Raw genomic sequence first — 18635 nt, 5'->3', positions numbered from 1 at the left:
AATGTGGTGTTTTTTAATAACATAATATATCCACATAGTGATAATAATCATAATAGTTATAAAAGGTAATTAAAATAGAAGACTCTCCTCACTTTTAGTTTGTAAAGGCAAAGTGAATGAATTGAATAACCATACTCAAACACAAGGTGCCCAAGGATAGAACAGTACACACTAGAGTTCTAAGATATATAAAAAAAATGGGACTTTCAAATTCTGAATATACAAAATATGATAATTAAGTACTTTCCCTTATCTTTTGTCAAAAAAAACAAGTACTTTTCCTTATCTATAGTTTACCACATTCGTGATTCGTGAACTACTTATATTGTCAAAAAGAAAAAGAAGAGACACAACAAAGCACAATCCATAATGATACCAAACTACAAAACATAGTGCAACCCATAATGATACCACATTTGTGAATTATTCTAAGTTTTTTTTTTTTTGAAGAAGTGAATTATTCTAAGTTGGCTCTTTAAATGTTCGTTTTTTTTTTTATGCTGAAATGTTCGGTCAAACAAAAACTTGTTAGGTCAAAATTTAAACTTGATTATGTGGATGAGCTAAACTCAAGCCTCTAATTTCAAGGTGAGAAATCTTTGAAACAAAACATCATATGAAAAAATTAATGACAAGAATTTTAAGGACACAAGATAAGAAACTAAATAAAACATTTATGACCTTAAAAGCTTAAATAAAAATTATCTTTTCAATACAATATTTATTGTTTAATTCTATTTTAAGATTTTTATCTTGCGCTCCAAGGACACAAGTTAGCATTTCCCTATTTAGCATTTGTTTTTTTTTACACAAGGAGCTGTGAATGAGTAAATGGAACTTTGATATTATTGATCATAAAAGTTCTATAAAAGTTTGATTTGGCTTAAAAAAAAAAAGTTTTATTTGGCATATATAAAATTAAAAAAAGGACAATCTAAATTAAATTTAAAAATGGTCATATTCCATATTTGGTGTGCGGCAGTGTGGTCCATTTAGCTGACACGAAATCACATAATTTTTCAAAAGAAGGATATATCATTTGATTAGGAAGGGGTGATATTCCACATTAAGATACTTTTAGGGTGTTTTTTTTTTCCTTCAAATCCTCCATTTTAAAGGGAATGGATCCTCCTCATACTTAATATAAGTATAATATGATCACTAATGTTCCGCATTGGAATTTAACACTAGTTTTTCTTTAAACGATTCATCATTTGATATTTTAGAGGTGGTTTATCAATGAAGATATACGAAATAATACTTGTTATAAATTTTCTAATATGTTTGGTATTAACTTTCAATTTCAAAGAAAAATGACTCTTCTCTCAAAAAAAAAAATGACTCTAACAATCTAAAATTTGGTTGAAATATAAATAAATTATGACCAAAAATTGTTTGACGCTTTTGTTTATCTCCTTGAAGTTGAATTTTTGTTGGATCGGGATATCTTTTTACTCCCATTATTTGTTATAATAAAATAAAAAACTAAAGTAATCATCTTTTCTCCATGGCTAGCGGTTAGCACCATATGTTGTTTGATGGTGAGAGTCTCAAAGTAGGGTGAATTCTAGGGTGAGGGTTCAATTAAGTCTCTCACCGGTGGACCATCTAAAAACTACTGTTAGATTTAACGAACGGTTAAGATTTGTTGATAATTAAAATGAGAACATGAATACATTTGCACACACAATTCTACCTATATCTCTTCCATCTTCTCCACCCCACCAAAAATATGTTGATGTTTTCTGAAGATTTTTGCAAACTGTTGACTTGAGAAGAGGCCAAACAATTGAAATCCATTTCATTTGGCCCTTTTAGTTTTGTTTGTGTTTGAGTGGTAGTGGAAATTTAATTTAAGCAATGATTCAATTTAAACATCTGGTATAAAGCAAAAAAGCAATTGCAGAGAACAAAGATGGGGTTCCATTTCCTTCATTATTATTTAATTATTGAGAGAACAATCTAACAGTATGATGGTGTTATCAATATTATTTAATTATTTACCTTAATTAACATCAATTGAGAGAACAAAGATATTATTTTGTGACAAGTTTTTCATTTGCTAGAAATATCTTCTGCAAAATTTTGGTCCGATGGGGATTAGGGGAACTGGGGAAGAGATATGTTTCTAAAAAAAAATTGGGAATCACTAAACAAAAAAAATGACGAGGAAGAGAGGACAACATAGTGTGTGAATGTATTGATGTTCTCATCTTTATTTTCAACATATCTAACCCATTGATCAAATCCAACATTAATTTTTAAGTGGTCCACCGGTGAGGGACTTAATTGGACCCTCACCCTAGAATCCACCCTCAAAGTAGTTTTTAATAATAATTTTTAAAGAAAATATGGTCGAACGAATGCCAATGATTGAATTGGCAATTGCACCACTTGCAAACAAATGATCCACGTTCCAGAATTTGTTGATAGGATGGTATTAACTATTAAGTAGTATTTCATATTATCTATAGTTTCCAATAATCTAAACATTGGTCAATTTGTCTTTGTCCAAATTTATTATCAAATACATCCATGTAATTACCAACTTAATGTCATTATATATATAGCCACTACAAGCAACAAGATGAACATGTCTTATTCACATTTTTGTAATTTTAAATACGATTTATAATATCATTAAGGAAAATGTAATTTTTCAAGACACAGTTGGCAAATTTTAATTGGATGATTTATTTGTCCACTTCCTATTTTTCAGCCACACCTCCTTGAATTGTGGCAAATAGTGCATTGTGATTGGCTACTCTTTATTCTTGAAGAATTCTTGATGTTATTTTTCTAGAGATATAGCATTGCTCTATTATTAATGTAGGAGGCTAGTTAGATTAATATAATCATACAATAAAGAGGGCTATAAAAATTGTTTGGTGGTTGGGATGAGCGTTGGAATTACTTCCATCATAACACTAAACAATACTAACATCAATCATCTCAAAGAAAAAATACATCTATATATACAATAACATAGGTTAATTTGGAATTACTCTCCTCAAGATTTGTGAGAATCAAACTACACTACTACATTTTTTCTGCATAAACTTGATGTTGCTTAACCGATTGACACTCAACTTTTTTTTTGAGTGCATTCTACATAGTTATATTATATGAATGGTATTATATAACAAAGCTATAAATACAATAAATAATAAAAACATTAGATAAAAAATAAAAAACATATGGGACAACATTAATTTTGTGTTGTTAGGATACAAGTGCACGATATGTATTAATTGGAAAACAGAACAAAATGTACTATAGCCACAAGTGACAACTGTATAAGTGTTGCTCAAGAAACGTGGTGATAAAGTTATTGATTATAAGAATGGCATTGTTACTTTCTAATGGGGCTGCCTAGCTATATTCTGTTGGATCTCTTTATTGCGTAAAAAAAAAAAAAAGAAGAAGAAGAAGAAGGTATCATCCAAGTAAGAATGATGAGTAAAGGAGATCCAAAGGGAAAAGACATTGATCAGAAAACACATGACATAGTATTAGTAACCTGCAAAGAAAAGGCAAATCAAAATCATTGGAAAGTTAAAGAAAAGGTGTCTCTAAACTTGCCATGTTATACTTACTCATGAATGATTCCTTTTGTTTCTGACTAGCCAGACAACAAATATATATTGTACCATTATATCTTAAAGAAGAAGAAGCTGGTGGTACCTTCTATAGGATTCATTTTTATTTTTTTCTGAAACGGTACAAATTTATTTATAGAACACTAAATATCCAAGCACAAGTGGTAAAGATTACTAACTATTGCTACCTCCTATAGGATTGAATTTAAAGCGTGGAGCACAGCAATTTTCCAATTTTCTTTTGAAGATTTAGGTTGTATATATTGTTAATGTAAACATTTTACACATTCATCAAATCCAATCATGTCATATAGGTCAGGTCAAGCCAAACTTTGTTTAAACAAGTTAGACTTGGTTTAAAAAATTAATGTATTAGTTTGACTTATTACTCGTTAAAGAGTTTATTTAAAACTTGGTTTGGTCTTTTTAAAAGTTTAGTCCGATCTATAAGCTTGTTTAGAAGTATGTTATGTTAAGACTTTTGAAAAGAACATTTGGCTCACTTCTAAAATGGTTAATAGATCACTAACTAGCTTGAATTTTGTGTCAAGATTTTCTTTTACTAATTTTTTAGATTTTTTATTTTATTTTTTAGAGAGAGACGTTATATTTTAACTACATATATACAAGTCAGTTTAATAGACCTAATATGCTTTTTAGAGAGTCCAAGTCTTGACTATTTAAATAAATAGGGTTTTTAAATAGTATGACTCTTGCCTTTTTACTAACCACATGCTAGGTAGAGACGAACTTTAAGTAGGCCATGTCATTGGCCCCCATCAGACGACCTGATTTATTCCCAACCCTAATAGTATGTAGAGACATTTGTGAAGATATTTAAGAATTAACTTTTAAAAAAGAGCATTATGATGTAATTTGATTGGATGCATGTATAAAAAAAGTTTTAGATCCTCGGTGCATATAGCTTAGTTTTGTTAGTAATCACATTAAACTAATTGTGCTCCGCTAAGTATAAGTTTTGGATGCATGTCATTTATTTATTTTACTAAAAAAATAAAATACCACTGGACCAAAAATTTAAAAAATATGTGTATATGATATAAAATTTCTTTTTAAGCCTCTTCAATATCTCTTAGGCCTCCAAGATTATGTTTTTATCTCTAATATATATGTCTAGCAAGTACATCCCGAAGTGTTAGAAAGTTATCTTTTAGAAGACTATTTTATATGACACAGCAGTGAGCAAAACTGTCAGTTACGTTATTTTGGTGTTTAAAAATTTTCAAACCACCCATTTGTTCTCCAAACCAACTTTTTACCCAATTATTGATGTTAAGCTATGTAATTTGCTTGGTTATAAACCTATGTATTTGATTCAAGTAATTTATGACAAGTATTTGTACTTTGTTTACACAATTTGTTCGTTTAAGGTCCTTCTTTTTTGGTTGTTGAAGTGTATATGTCTAATATGTGTTATTAACATTCATGAGATATGAACCAACAATGTTTGGGACATAAAAGAAAAAAGCAAGATTTCAAACCAACGTCCGGAAGATACGAACCGAAATGTTTAGGAGGTATCTCTCGTATGTGTGAAAAATGAGAACACTGCAAAGGTTCTCTATGTATCGGAACCTATGAGATCTAGATATCAACACATTAACATTGTTATATGATATTTACAACCATATTAAAGATATACACTTCAACAACCAGGAAAAAAAAAAGGATGTAACGAACTAATGATGTAAACAAAGTACAAATATTTGCCATAAATTACTTAAACTAAATACACAGGTTCATAACCAAATAAATTACATAGTTGAACTTCAAGAATTGGATGAAAAGTAGGTTTGGAGAGCAAATGAGGTGGTTTGAAACCTTTGAGACCCCAAAATAACGTAACCGATAGTTTTGCTTACAATTTTGTCATATAAAATAGTTCTCCGGAAGATAACTTCCTAACCCTTCGAGACGTATCTTCAGGACATATACATTAGGGGTAAAAATAACATTTTGGGGGTCTAAAAGATATTGAGGGGGCTTAAAAAGTAATTCTCTGAATAATATTCTATATTAGGAAGTTATACCCCACACCCCTACTATTATACCTTTACCCCAACATTTTACATAAACTACCAAATTTACCCTTTATATAAAATATAAAATTAAACACATTTCACCCTTTGACGTTCACCCCACACCTTCACCGCTTCTGTTCTGGAAAAAACGGGCTGGAAAAAAGTAAACTTCCACTCCCAGCAAACAACAGTAAGCTTTCTTTGCCAAAATCATCATCAATTATTGATTGTTCTCATAATCGTTTCCTTTTTCTCTGTTCTTTCTCTTAATGGTTCAATGGAATTATTGATTGAGGTTTTAGGTTTTGTGGGTTTGTCAAGGTTTTATGGGGTAGTGGGTTACCGGAATCCTTCATGGAATCGTGTTATGAGTTGTTTCCAGAATCGATTTTCGAATCATTGATTTTTGGAAAACGCATGCGAAGCATTCCGGTTGATTTTACGGAAAACGCATGCAAAGCTTTCCGGTTATCGTTTCAAATTTCTTCTGGAATGGTTGCATGAAGATTTCCGGTTCAAGCACTTATTTTTTTTTTTTTTCATTTTTAAGTTCTTACTTTTTTTTGGACTCAAACTGTTTTAATGAATGAAAGCTGCCATAAATCAATGACATTGTTACTGTAAATCAATGCCTTTTTGTTCAACACTGACTTGTGAGGGTACTTTACAAATTGAATGTTTCTTCCATTGATCTATGTCATTAGCTTATGAAGGAGCATTGTTCTTGACCTCCTCGTTGATTTTATCAGTCCACTTCATTTCTAACTATACTTATGCCTAAGATGTAAGGTCTATCTAACTTTCTTCACATCTTTACATATAAATACTAACTTTGTGGGCTGATAATTTTTGAAGATGTTATTTAGTAGGTGCTTCTCATCTTAACATATAACTTATGAACTTTGTAGGTTGTTTAGTGCTAGTTGTGTGCTTTTTTTCTTTGGTTCGGCTGTGTTGATGCTTCTGTGTTAATTTTTTTTGTCTCTTTTTCTATTAATTCTTTTGTCTCTTTTTCTATTAATTCTTTGTCTTTCTATTAATTCTATGTCTTTTTTTATTTAGTGGTTCGGTGCAGAGGACGAGGTGGCATGATTATACGTATAGGGCGAAACGAACCACAACATCGTGAGGTGGTTCGTGATCAACCGAAGTCATCCATATGAAGTCACAATTACATACATGGAGTGGTACTACAGAGTATCACATCCTTGTTTGATACGACCTAATGAGGACCGGCATAGACCAATCCTTGTTCCAACGTATAGAGTCCCTGATGATGCAAGACCTTCTGACCCGAGGATGTCTTTGAGTGCTTCTAAGCTACAGGGTTGCTTGGATGCGATCGGGGCCACAAAAGAGGAATCCCAATTTGAGCATTTGTATCAAGCATTAGACCTGACTCGCAGTGGACCTTTATATTAGTTATCTTAGTTTATTTATTATATATTGCATTATCGACTTCTACTTTATGTTAAATTTGGTATTATCTATGTTATACATTGTAATATCGACTTCGTGGTTTATTTTAAACATTGTATTACTGACTTTTGGTTTATGATTATACATTCTAGTATTGACTTTGCAATATTGTGATATGATATAGAGTGCTCGTGTTGTTACTTCAAAGCCTGTGATCAATATTTATATATGTAGGAACCTATATATAAAAAATAAATATAAAATAAATGCAGGAACGAGATTGTGATCAAATAAGTGTCATTTTAATTGTCATAAAGCAGTGCACTAATGGCTTGGCATTGGTGTTTGGGCGACGTGCTGCTGTCAAGGGTGGACTGGTAGTTGCAGGCCTGCTGATTCTGTCATGGTTGTTTCGGCGTTTTTTCTTCTTCTGTTTCGGCTTTTGGTTGGCTGTTGTTGACAGGGGCTGCTAGTTGTTTAGGTTGGTTGTTTCTGTTTCAGCTTGAAACTTGCTGTTTTTCTGTTTAGCCCAAGGAAGTGTGCGGCTGGTTGGAATTGTGTTGGAATATGCTAGCATCATTGTTAGATGGGATGGGTTATTTAGTACTAGTGGGTGTCTTTTTTGGTTAGGCTGTTTGGATTTGTGTTGCTGCTCCTGTGTATTTTCCCTTTACTAGCAGCAACCAATATTAGAATTTAGGCTTAATGATGTCTTTAGTCCCTGCAAATAGGCGGCGTTTAAAAATTGGTCCCTGTAATCGCTAATCCTGGCATTTTACCCCTGCAATTGTTAATCATTTAAAATTTGGTCCTTTGACCAACTTAATCACTGCCACGTCACCAGATTGGCAAAAATGGCATGGGAATTGACCAAAATACCCCTGGGCTAATTTTTTTTTTCCTTTAAAAAAAAAAATTTTCCAAAATTTTGAAAATTCTTTTTTAAATTAAAAAAATCTGAAAAAATAATTAAAAGTCAAAAAAAATTTCGGAAAAAAATTGTTAAAATTAAAACTGAAAAATTTTCGGGAAAAAATCGTAAAAAAAATTCGGGAAAAAACTGAATTTTTTTTTTAAGGAAAAAAAAACAAAAAAAAAATAAGCCAGGGGTAATTTCGTCATTTCCCATGCCATTTTTGCTAATCTGGTGACGTGGCAGTGATTAAGTTGGTCAAATGGCCAAATTTTAAATGATTAACAATTGCAGAGGTAAAATGCCAGGATTAGCGATTACAGGGACCAATTTTTAAACGCCGCCTATTTGCAGGGGCGAAACACACCATTAAGCCTAGAATTTATAGCTTCTGTTTGTAGCTTTGCTATGGGTGGTTTTGGTAGGTGCTCAGTGTTCCTGTATACACGTAATATAGGCAAGTAATATCAAGAATCAAGAATATAAGCTCTAGTATTAAGCAAGTTGGAATTATAAAAAATTAAAATAAATGCACCGGAAAACTAGGATACACGTTTCCGGTTCTTTATTTTCTACATTGAAATTATTGAGCATGCACCGGAAAGTTGCAGAGTATTCCGAATTATTTTCGGAAACATATATACATGAGTTTTCCGAATTATTTTCGGAAAAGTATATGAGTGTTCCGAAATATTTCCGGAAACATTTTTATAGTGAAGAAAAAAGTGGAAATACATACATGGAAAATTATTATGTGGGGGTGTACTCATTCTGAATTAGGAGATGTTGAAATTAAGGGTGAAAAATTTATGTATAAAAGATTAAATAGTAAAAGGGGTAAAATTGGAATTTTAAAAATTTTGTAGGGGTGAAAGTACATGTGTTGGGGTATAGGGTATAACTTCCTCTATATTATAAAAGAATGTAAATTGGCCCAACCTATTTTTCAGACTTATAATTAAGCCCAGACCGATACTGTTGCTCTTAGACCTGTTTTCACTTCTAAACCCATATTGGTTTTTCCCACCCTATGCATTTCTCACGCGCCCTTTTTTCTTCGAAAATGTCTAAGAGGGGATTTTTGGATTATATAATCTGAAAAAATAATTTCTCCCCCTAATTTTGGATGGAAAAAATGAGTTTTTCACCGATTCGAATTATAAAATCCGAACAAATAAATAGTTTGTCTACTGCTCATTATGGGAAGCCTGGTAACATATTATGATCCTATCAAGTATCAAGAGGTAGAATTTTCAATGACTTTGGAGGGACTTTCATTATACAATGCATAAATGACTATAGAAAAAGAGATTAAAATTTGTTTAGGTATAAAGTTTTAGTCTCAAATTTTTCAAACAGTTGTGAGATGTAACATTTTGAAAATTTCATAGATTTTTCCATTAATTTCATTCCTTGAATATACGCGTTAGTGCTCGTATATTCGCTAGTTTGGATAGGAGGAGAACATATTCTTTTTCAATACAAGTCAGTTTGTTCTATAAATTGCCGTTCTCTCATCAATTTAGTTCATAAAATATTAAAATTTAACTAAAAGGGTCATAAACTAATCTCACATCCACTAAACTTGTCCGTAAACGAAATCACATCCACCATCCACCTCCAAATCCAACGTCCATTCCTTTTCAATCTCACACTCCCATCTTTTTTTTTTACTGATTTGTCTCGTTTTTACACTGCCATATTCTCTCTTACTCTAACATTAAAAAAATAGTCATTAAAAAAATAGTCATGAAATTAGAACCCGTATATTTTGTAGATAGATCGAAAATTTCGTTTAAGGTTCCACATGCTATGTGTGCCTTAAAATCTCATCTTGCAATTGTATCGAAGTTTAGAGTTGGTTAAGCCTTGGAAAAATTGCCAAGTGCTAGAACAATGTTGCAAGGTGATCGATCAACCATTTTTTTCAAGTTGTTTGCCTTTATTTTTACCTCAAGGCGATGTTGATGGATCACAATGCGATCCCTTCAATGGATTTAGGTTGCGAGGGGACCGTGGTTTAGTGTGTGGCTTTTTGTCTCGATTCCTGAATCATATTTAAGCATTCTTGCATCATTTTGTTGTGTAACACTGAGAGACCACAAAACATAATTTTTAGGGAAATCATAGACTAAGGGTACTTATGTGCTTTTTGGTGAGATTCTTGGGTTGGGAAACACTTTTCATACACCTTAGGTAATCATATCTAATTAGGGGGAGGATCAAGATTTCTCCCTTGATTTCTCTTAGAATCTCTATGTGGGTTTGACCGACTTGATAAATGTGAAAAATTCGAGACTGTTCATTGTGAGCTCTTAGATCTAATTTCTTGTAATCTCTTTGTACCACTCATATCATAGTGGATTTGAGACCTGCTTCCAAGACGTAGATCAAATTGGTCTGAACTAGGCAGACAATTATTAGTGTGTTGTTTCTCTACTCATTTACATTCAATTTTTTATTATGTTTGTTGGTTATCTTGAGACTGTTTGGTTGTTGGTTTTTAGTGATATTTTCTCCACGTGTCTAAGTATATTGGTGTGATTAACGTTTATATATTGTGGCAAATGATTAAATTAGTCAATTGAGATTCATGAGTTTCAAGTGAGACGTAAAAAAGTTTATGAGAAGCAATGATTTTTGGTTGTAAAATGTGTTTAATTCTTGATAGTTTGTATTATGTATCTTTAAATTGTCATTTTCATTTGTCACTATTTTGAAAAAACTAGTTAATCACAGTTCCGATAATAAAATCCGATAATAAAATCCGAAATACACCAGAAATAGATTATAAGTTGGTACAACCGTTAATTTTATTTATTAAACACCAGAAATTCAATAAGACAGCTTATTTGTTAATAGTTACTAATATAAGTTATTTGCTATAAGTTCATCTGTTATAAGATAATTTATCAAATATCTACTATTTTCTACCAAACTAGTCTAATTTTTTTTGTCATACACCCCAAAATATTTAAAATGTATATAATGAAGAAAATAAACAAAGAGAGAGGTTAAAGAAAGTTGACTTAGTTGATAAAGAATTGATTCACCCGCAAAGTCGTACATTTAACTTCCATTGTTGATGTAAGAACCTCCTAGACGGACATTCAAAAAGTTTATTTATAAACGTTCGTTGAATCTTAACAACTGTCTTTACCCCATAAAGAGAGAAAAGATAAGTGCATTATATAAATATGAAAGATAAGGTTATTACAAAATAGTTGTTTAAGTATCATTTCTAAAAAGAAATGAGAGAACTTCTGTCAAAAAAATAAAATGAAAGGATATTTTTTGTAGTGGTCCGAAGTTCAAATTCCGACCACTACCAAAAAAATCATATTCCTTGTCCCTGCCAACTGAGCTAAACTCACGAGGATTTGAACTATAATTGTTGCATGTTACCACATCATTTAAAACTCATTACACCACATGGCAACATATTATTGGATAAACGACTAAAATAAGAAAACTTTGTCAAAAATTTTTTTGTTGTTAGAACGAAGAAACTTAAAAAATACGTTATTATTTGTAAAAACAAAAAAATAACACTATAGTAAATCGTATATGCTCCCGAAGAGGAGGGTTCTCAGAAGGATCTCATTCTCATCACTACTCAGATCTCAATCTCCTTCTCTTTCTTTCTTCTCTCTCGATCTTCATTCTCCATAACCCTAATCCCAAATCACACACATCACCATTAACCTCTCTCGAAGATGTTGACGAAATTCGAAACCAAGAGTAACAGAGTGAAGGGTCTCAGTTTCCACCCTAAACGTCCATGGATCCTCGCTAGTCTCCACAGTGGCGTCATTCAGCTTTGGGATTACCGTATGGGAACCCTAATTGACAAATTCGACGAACACGACGGTCCCGTTCGCGGGGTTCATTTTCACAATTCTCAACCTCTCTTCGTCTCTGGAGGTAAAATAATTCATAGATCTATTCTCGTATATGTTAAATTACATTAGATCGTTGTTAATTTCTATTAATTTTGATTAATTGAAATTTTCAGGTGATGATTACAAGATTAAGGTTTGGAACTATAAGCTGCATAGGTGTTTGTTTACTTTGTTAGGTCATTTAGATTATATCCGAACCGTTCAATTTCATCATGAGAGTCCGTGGATTGTGAGTGCGAGTGATGATCAAACCATTCGAATCTGGAACTGGCAGTCACGTACTTGCATTTCTGTTTTGACTGGACACAATCATTACGTGATGTGTGCGCTTTTTCATCCCAAAGATGATCTTGTTGTGTCTGCGTCGTTGGATCAGACTGTTCGCGTTTGGGATATTGGATCGTTGAAAAGGAAGAGTGCTTCACCGGCGGATGATATATTGAGGTTGGGTCAGATGAATACTGATCTTTTTGGTGGTGTTGATGCTGTTGTTAAGTATGTTTTGGAAGGTCATGATCGCGGGGTTAATTGGGCTTCTTTTCATCCAACATTGCCCCTTATTGTCTCTGCTGCGGATGATAGGCAAGTTAAGATTTGGAGGATGAATGGTAAATATTGAAACATTCTTCAGTTGTTGATTAATTGAGGCATAACATTGATTGACATATATATCTGACTTTGCATTTCTTGTTTTAAATGCTATGTTTATTACATTCATATAGTATGGATGTGATTGTGGTTATTATATTATGTTAACTAACATGTGGATGAACTTGTATTACATATATTTGTCAATGTTAAAGTAAATTTTGTGTCAAGTTAGTTCTTGTGTTGTAAATCTGTATACATTAAATGTTGTGGCATATAGTGAAAATGCAAGTTTAGATTTGGAGGATGAATGGTAAATATCAAAACATTCCCGAGTGTGTTTAGAAGAAAAAAAACATTCCCAAGTTATGAATTAATAGGACAAGGCTTGATTGAAACATATCCAACTTTACGTTTTTTTGATTTAAATGCTATGTTTATTGCATTTTAAAATAGTATGGATGTAATTCTGGTTGTTAAATTATGTTAGCATGTGTTTGAGTGTGTGGAGGAACTTATAATACATATATTTGCTGGGTTAAAGTAAATTATATGTCAAATTAGTTCTTCTATTGTAATTTGTATGTATTTAATGCTGTGTTGTGGTATATAGTGAAAACATTAACTTGGTTTTGTAGTATTTGAGGTGTGATTAGTTTCTGCTGCTAATGAAATATCTATTTGTTTTCAGATACAAAGGCATGGGAAGTGGACACTTTGAGAGGACATATGAATAATGTTTCATGTGTGATGTTCCATGCCAAACTGGATATCATTGTGTCAAACTCTGAAGACAAAAGTATTCGCATATGGGATGCAACAAAGCGGACTGGAATTCAAACATTCCGCCGAGAGCATGATAGGTTTTGGATTCTTTCTGCACATCCTGAAATGAATCTGTTAGCGGCTGGTCACGACAGTGGCATGATTGTTTTTAAGTTGGAGAGGGAAAGGCCTGCATTTGTGGTTAGCGGGGATTCTTTATTCTACACAAAAGACCGGTTCTTGTGTTTCTATGAATTCTCAACACAAAGAGACGTGCAAGTACTTCCATTTCGACGACCGGGTTCTTTAAGCTTGAATCAAAGTCCAAAGACTCTTTCCTATAGCCCAGCTGAAAATGCATTTCTTTTGTGTTCAGATGTAGATGGTGGATCTTATGAGTTGTATTGCATATCGAAGGACGGTTATGGTAGGGGAGACGTGCAAGATGCAAAAAAAGGTCATGGGGGATCAGCTGTCTTTGTTGCTCGTAATCGGTTTGCTGTGCTTGAGAAGAGCAGCAATCAAGTCCTTATAAAAAATTTAAAGAATGAGATTGTTAAAAAGAGCGCCCTTCCAATTGCCACCGATGCTATATTCTATGCAGGAACAGGCAACTTACTTTGTAGGTCAGAGGATAGGGTTGTCGTGTTTGATCTTCAGCAAAGGATTGTTCTTGGTGATCTCCAGACCCCCTTTATCAAATATGTTGTCTGGTCTAATGATACTGAACATGTCGCTCTGCTCAGCAAACATGCCATTATAATAGCCAGCAAGAAGCTTGTGCACCAATGCACTCTCCACGAGACAATCCGTGTAAAAAGTGGAGCTTGGGATGACAATGGTGTTTTCATTTATACAACACTAAATCACATAAAATATTGTCTTCCCAATGGAGATAATGGGATTATAAAAACCCTGGATGTTCCAATTTATATCACAAAGGTTTCGGCAAACATAATCTTTTGCTTGGATCGGGATGGAAAGAGCCGAGTAATAACTATTGATGCAACTGAATATATTTTTAAGCTTTCCCTCTTCAAGAAAAAATATGACCATGTTATGAACATGATAAGGAACTCACAGCTCTGTGGGCAAGCTATGATTGCTTATCTTCAACAGAAGGGCTTTCCCGAGGTTGCCCTGCATTTTGTGAAAGATGAAAAAATTCGGTTCAATTTGGCTATAGAAAGTGGGAACATTCAGATTGCAGTTGCATCAGCTACTGCAATTGATGAGAAAGATTACTGGTATCGCTTAGGAGTCGAGGCTCTTCGCCAAGGTAATGCTGGCATAGTAGAGTATGCATATCAGAGGACAAAAATTTTTGAGAGGTTGTCTTTTCTTTATCTGGTAACTGGCAATTTGGAGAAGCTTTCGAAGATGTTGAAAATTGCTGAAGTGAAGAATGACGTGATGGGCCAGTTTCACAATGCCTTGTATATGGGTGATGTTCAAGAACGTGTCAAGGTTTTGGAGAATGTGGGTCATTTGCCTCTTGCTTATGTTGCTGCGTCAGTGCATGGGTTGGATGATGTTGCAAAACGGCTTGCAGCTGAACTAGGAGATAATGTTCCATCTTTGCCTGAGGGGAAAGTACCGTCTCTCTTGATGCCTCCTTCACCCGTCATGTGTGGAAGTGATTGGCCCCTTCTTAGGGTTATGCGAGGCATGTTTGATGGCGGGTTTGACAATACAGGTCGGGGAATTGCTGATGAAGAAGAGGACGAGGCTCCTGATGGCGACTGGGGCGAGGAGCTTGACATAGTTGATGTAGATGCAAATGGAGATGTTACTGCAATTTTGGAAGATGGAGAAGTAGCTGAAGAAAATGATGAAGAAGGTGGATGGGAGATGGAGGATTTAGAGTTGGGCCCCGAAGCTGACACCCCAAAAGCTTCTGTTGGCACACAATCTTCAGTTTTTATCCCCCCAACTACTGGCATGCCAGTAAGCCATATATGGACGCAGAAATCGTCACTTGCGGCAGAGCATGCAGCTGCTGGAAATTTCGATACTGCAATGAGGTTGCTGAGCCGACAACTCGGGATAAGAAATTTTGCCCCCTTGAAATCCATGTTTCTTGATCTTCATACTGGCAGTCATTCCTATCTGCGTGCATTTTCATCTGCTCCAATCATATCACTTGCAGTTGAAAGAGGTTGGACTGAGTCATCTAGCACAAGTGTGAGAGGCCCCCCAGCACTTCCTTTCAAGTTGTCTCAGCTGGATGAAAAACTTAGAGCTGGTTATAAGTTCTTTACTGCCGGGAAATTCACCGAGGCTCTTAAGACATTTGTTAATATTCTTCATACAATTCCTTTGATTGTGGTGGAGTCAAGGAGGGAAGTGGATGATGTGAAGGAACTGATTATCATAGTCAAAGAGTATGTTTTGGGTTTGCAGATCGAGCTGAAGAGGAGAGAAACTAAGGACAATCCAGTAAGACAGCAGGAGCTTGCTGCTTATTTCACTCACTGCAACCTTCAGGCACCTCACTTGAGGTTAGCATTGCAGAATGCAATGGTAACCTGCTTCAAGGCAAAGAACCTTGCCACAGCTGCTAACTTCGCTAGGAGGCTACTTGAGACAAATCCCACCATTGAAAACCAAGCGAAGACAGCAAGGCAAGTGCTGGCAGCCGCGGAAAGAAATATGACTGATGCCACACAGTTGAACTATGATTTCCGAAACCCATTTGTTATTTGCGGTGCAACCTATGTGCCAATCTATCGTGGACAGAAGGATGTTGCTTGCCCCTATTGTACTTCACGTTTTGTGCCAAGCCAGGAGGGGCAGCTTTGTACTGTTTGTGATATTTCAGTGGTAGGTGCTGATGCTTCTGGACTGCTCTGCTCACCTTCCCAGGTACGCTGATTGAGCTATATGGGACCAGGAGCATTTTCTCAAATTTTGTTTCAGGTCAATTTTCAGCACTAGATAGATCCCTATTGTTCAGTTAAAATTTTCATGGGACTGTGGTAGAAGCATGAAATAGTCAAGTGGAATTACTTTTTGCTCTTCAGCTTACTCTTTTGTTCAGTTAGAAGTGATTTTCAATGTAATAAATCAATTTCGTATCTTTGAGGGTTGTTAGTTTTTCATACACAAGAAAGTGAAAGGTTGTACTTGGATCAAATTTATGGTTATAGGCTATATTCAAGACTTGATTTTGCATTTTTGTTTGTCAAAGTACATATCATGCTTGTTCAATCGGGGGCTTCAGTGACTTGGTTGCAAGAAACATGTTTCTTTTGTATATTTTTTATTTGATCGGCAGTCGATGCAATTTACTCATAGCTTTTAGGTAAGGTTAATCAGTTACCACCCTTATGAATTCTTTTTCACATTGCTACTTCCTAATCCTATACCTGCTTTTAAAAAAGTAGCGGGTATGTTAATAAGCGTAAAAAAAATAATGTTCAGAAGAGTATTTTGGTAGCATTCCTTCACCTTGCACTGTTAGCCACCTGACAGAGATAACTGGTTCAAACTATGGCATTTTAGAGTTATATTATATATTGAGAAAGATAAAAAAAAAATCCTTATTAATTCTATCGTCAATTAAAATATTTGAGAGCTAAGGGGTGCTTCTTACAATTTAGAAAGATTTTGAATGAGCAATGGCTCTCTTGGGAAGTTCTGCCCTTTGATTCTTTTTTAAGCTCGTACTACTCCGGTCTCTATTTTTAAATTCATCCAATAAATGATGTCTTTAGCTTATATTAGGAATTTAATACATTATTTATTGAATGAATTTAAAAAATGAGTAGTTATTTTCTGTTTTTATTAAATTTTCCTTTTTGACTGATAAATATATCATTCAAATGCCATAGAAAAAATGCAATCGGTTGGTCAAATATTTTCTAGCCAAACTTAAAATTGTTAACCATAATCCTAGCTAAAGAGGAGCATTTGTATTAGCTTCTCTTTATTATGATTACAATGAAATTTGATAAAAGACAAACTGGAAAGTTAGCAATCTTCTGTAATCATTCCGAAGCATTAGGGGTAGAGCTCTTCATACGGGGTCACGTTCTTCTTATAGATTCTAAAATAGCATCATTTGCAAATCTTAAGCCATACCTCATTCCTAAAGCTTCTGCAATATCAGCATTTGGGATGTTATCATCGATGTTCCAAGTAGCAACAGCCATAATAAGTCCTTCATCTCCTAAAATAGAATAAACTCAATTCAGTATAAACTCATTCGTCATTTACTGGATCTGCAACATCGATGTTCCATCTAGGCTGAGGAGGCCATATACTTCCCGTAGGCTCTCTATTTGACATAATTAACTGGTTTGTAGTCGGATCTAGTATATTGTAGTTTGAGAGATACATTGCCAAAACCTTCTCAAGGTTTCTGAGATACAAAATTCCCTCTCTTCAAAACACTATTGCTTCCTTTCAAAGTAAATACCATGTCACAGAGAGAAAGAGAGAATGTATTCCACTACTACCACCGCATGAGTACTTACTATTAGAGTAATTTGACTCTCTCGAGCCATGCAGAAAACGTACCATTTTTTGTTTTTTGTTTTTTGACTAAACGCACCATTTTCTTTAGCAATATACAAAAAACCGAATTTCTAAAAGGGAGAAGCAAATCTTCCTACCCAAAAGCAATATTGAAACACGTCTTATAACAAAAAAAAAAAAAAAGAAATGCTAACTTGTATCTTTGGAACACAACAAATCAAATGTAGAAAAATAAATTTTGGAATTGTGCATTAAATATCTTGAAAGTTTAAAAGTTTATCTTTTCTATATAAAGCTTCTTTTTCAATTCTTTTTTTAGCTACTTTACTTGTGTCATGACCCACTAAAGACACCTCTTAAATAAGCTCGCTTTAACCGGCACAATACAAAGAAAAATTAAAACTATTAATTAAATTTAAGGGTTAAGTACATTTTTAGTCCCTATAAATTATAGGTTCGACATAAATTTTAGGCTTATTTATATGATTAGTCCCTGCAAATATGGGTCACTTTAATTTTGGTCCCTGAATTTGTTAATCCTTCCAATTTTACCCTGCAAATATTAAACATTTGAATTTTAGTCCTTGAACTTATTTAATTGCTGACATGTCTCGATTTAGTTGACGTGGCAAGGATGAGTAGGACAACTCACATAAAAGGAGGATGGACTACGAAAATGCCCCACACAGACAAATGAGAAATGACCATAACACCCTTTCTTCATCTTCTTCCTTCCACCTCTTCTTCATCATACCAAAGTTAAAAAATTCCAGAGAAAATTCCAAAAAAGCTATAAAAAAAAGGGTTAAATATGTTTTTGGTCCCTATAAAATTGGGAGCTTCTAAGTTTAGTTCTTACTTAATTTTAATAGCTTTTTTAGTCCCTATAAAAAAAATTTACTTATAATTTTAGTCCCTGCTAAAACAA

The 18635-nt window shown here is 33.8% G+C and overlaps 1 protein-coding gene across 2 annotated transcripts; it reads left to right on the top strand.

Moving 5' to 3' along the window:
* Positions 1 to 11497: 11497 nt before the first annotated feature.
* On the top strand, positions 11498 to 16402 carry LOC146957813 (coatomer subunit alpha-2-like). 2 transcript variants are annotated; one of them, XM_085739308.1, is made up of 3 exons: positions 11498 to 11897; positions 11989 to 12483; positions 13155 to 16402. In XM_085739308.1, the coding sequence occupies exons 1-3, from the start codon at positions 11690 to 11692 to the stop codon at positions 16100 to 16102; spliced, it is 3651 nt and encodes a 1216-aa protein (XP_085595434.1). In that variant the 5' UTR covers positions 11498 to 11689; the 3' UTR covers positions 16103 to 16402. The 2 variants fall into 2 exon arrangements, with proteins under 2 accessions (XP_085595434.1, XP_085595437.1); XM_085739311.1 differs by lacking the exons at positions 11498 to 11897; positions 11989 to 12483 and adding an exon at positions 12751 to 12776.
* Positions 16403 to 18635: the final 2233 nt, after the last annotated feature.

This window comes from Medicago sativa, chromosome 1 (genome assembly GCF_051527215.1).
Source record: "Medicago sativa cultivar Bolivia chromosome 1, Bolivia_mono, whole genome shotgun sequence".
NCBI classification, from domain to species: domain Eukaryota; kingdom Viridiplantae; phylum Streptophyta; class Magnoliopsida; order Fabales; family Fabaceae; genus Medicago; species Medicago sativa.
This window is presented reverse-complemented; position numbering and strand designations above follow the sequence as displayed.

Excerpts from the sequence above, each read along its gene's own strand:
- LOC146957813 (XM_085739308.1), top strand. The coding sequence starts at position 11,690 with ATGTTGACGAAATTCGAAACCAAGAGTAACAGAGTGAAGGGTCTCAGT. Across the intron at positions 11,898-11,988 it reads ACCTCTCTTCGTCTCTGGAG|GTGATGATTACAAGATTAAG; the intron begins GTAAAATAATTC and ends TGAAATTTTCAG. Across the intron at positions 12,484-13,154 it reads TAAGATTTGGAGGATGAATG|ATACAAAGGCATGGGAAGTG; the intron begins GTAAATATTGAA and ends ATTTGTTTTCAG.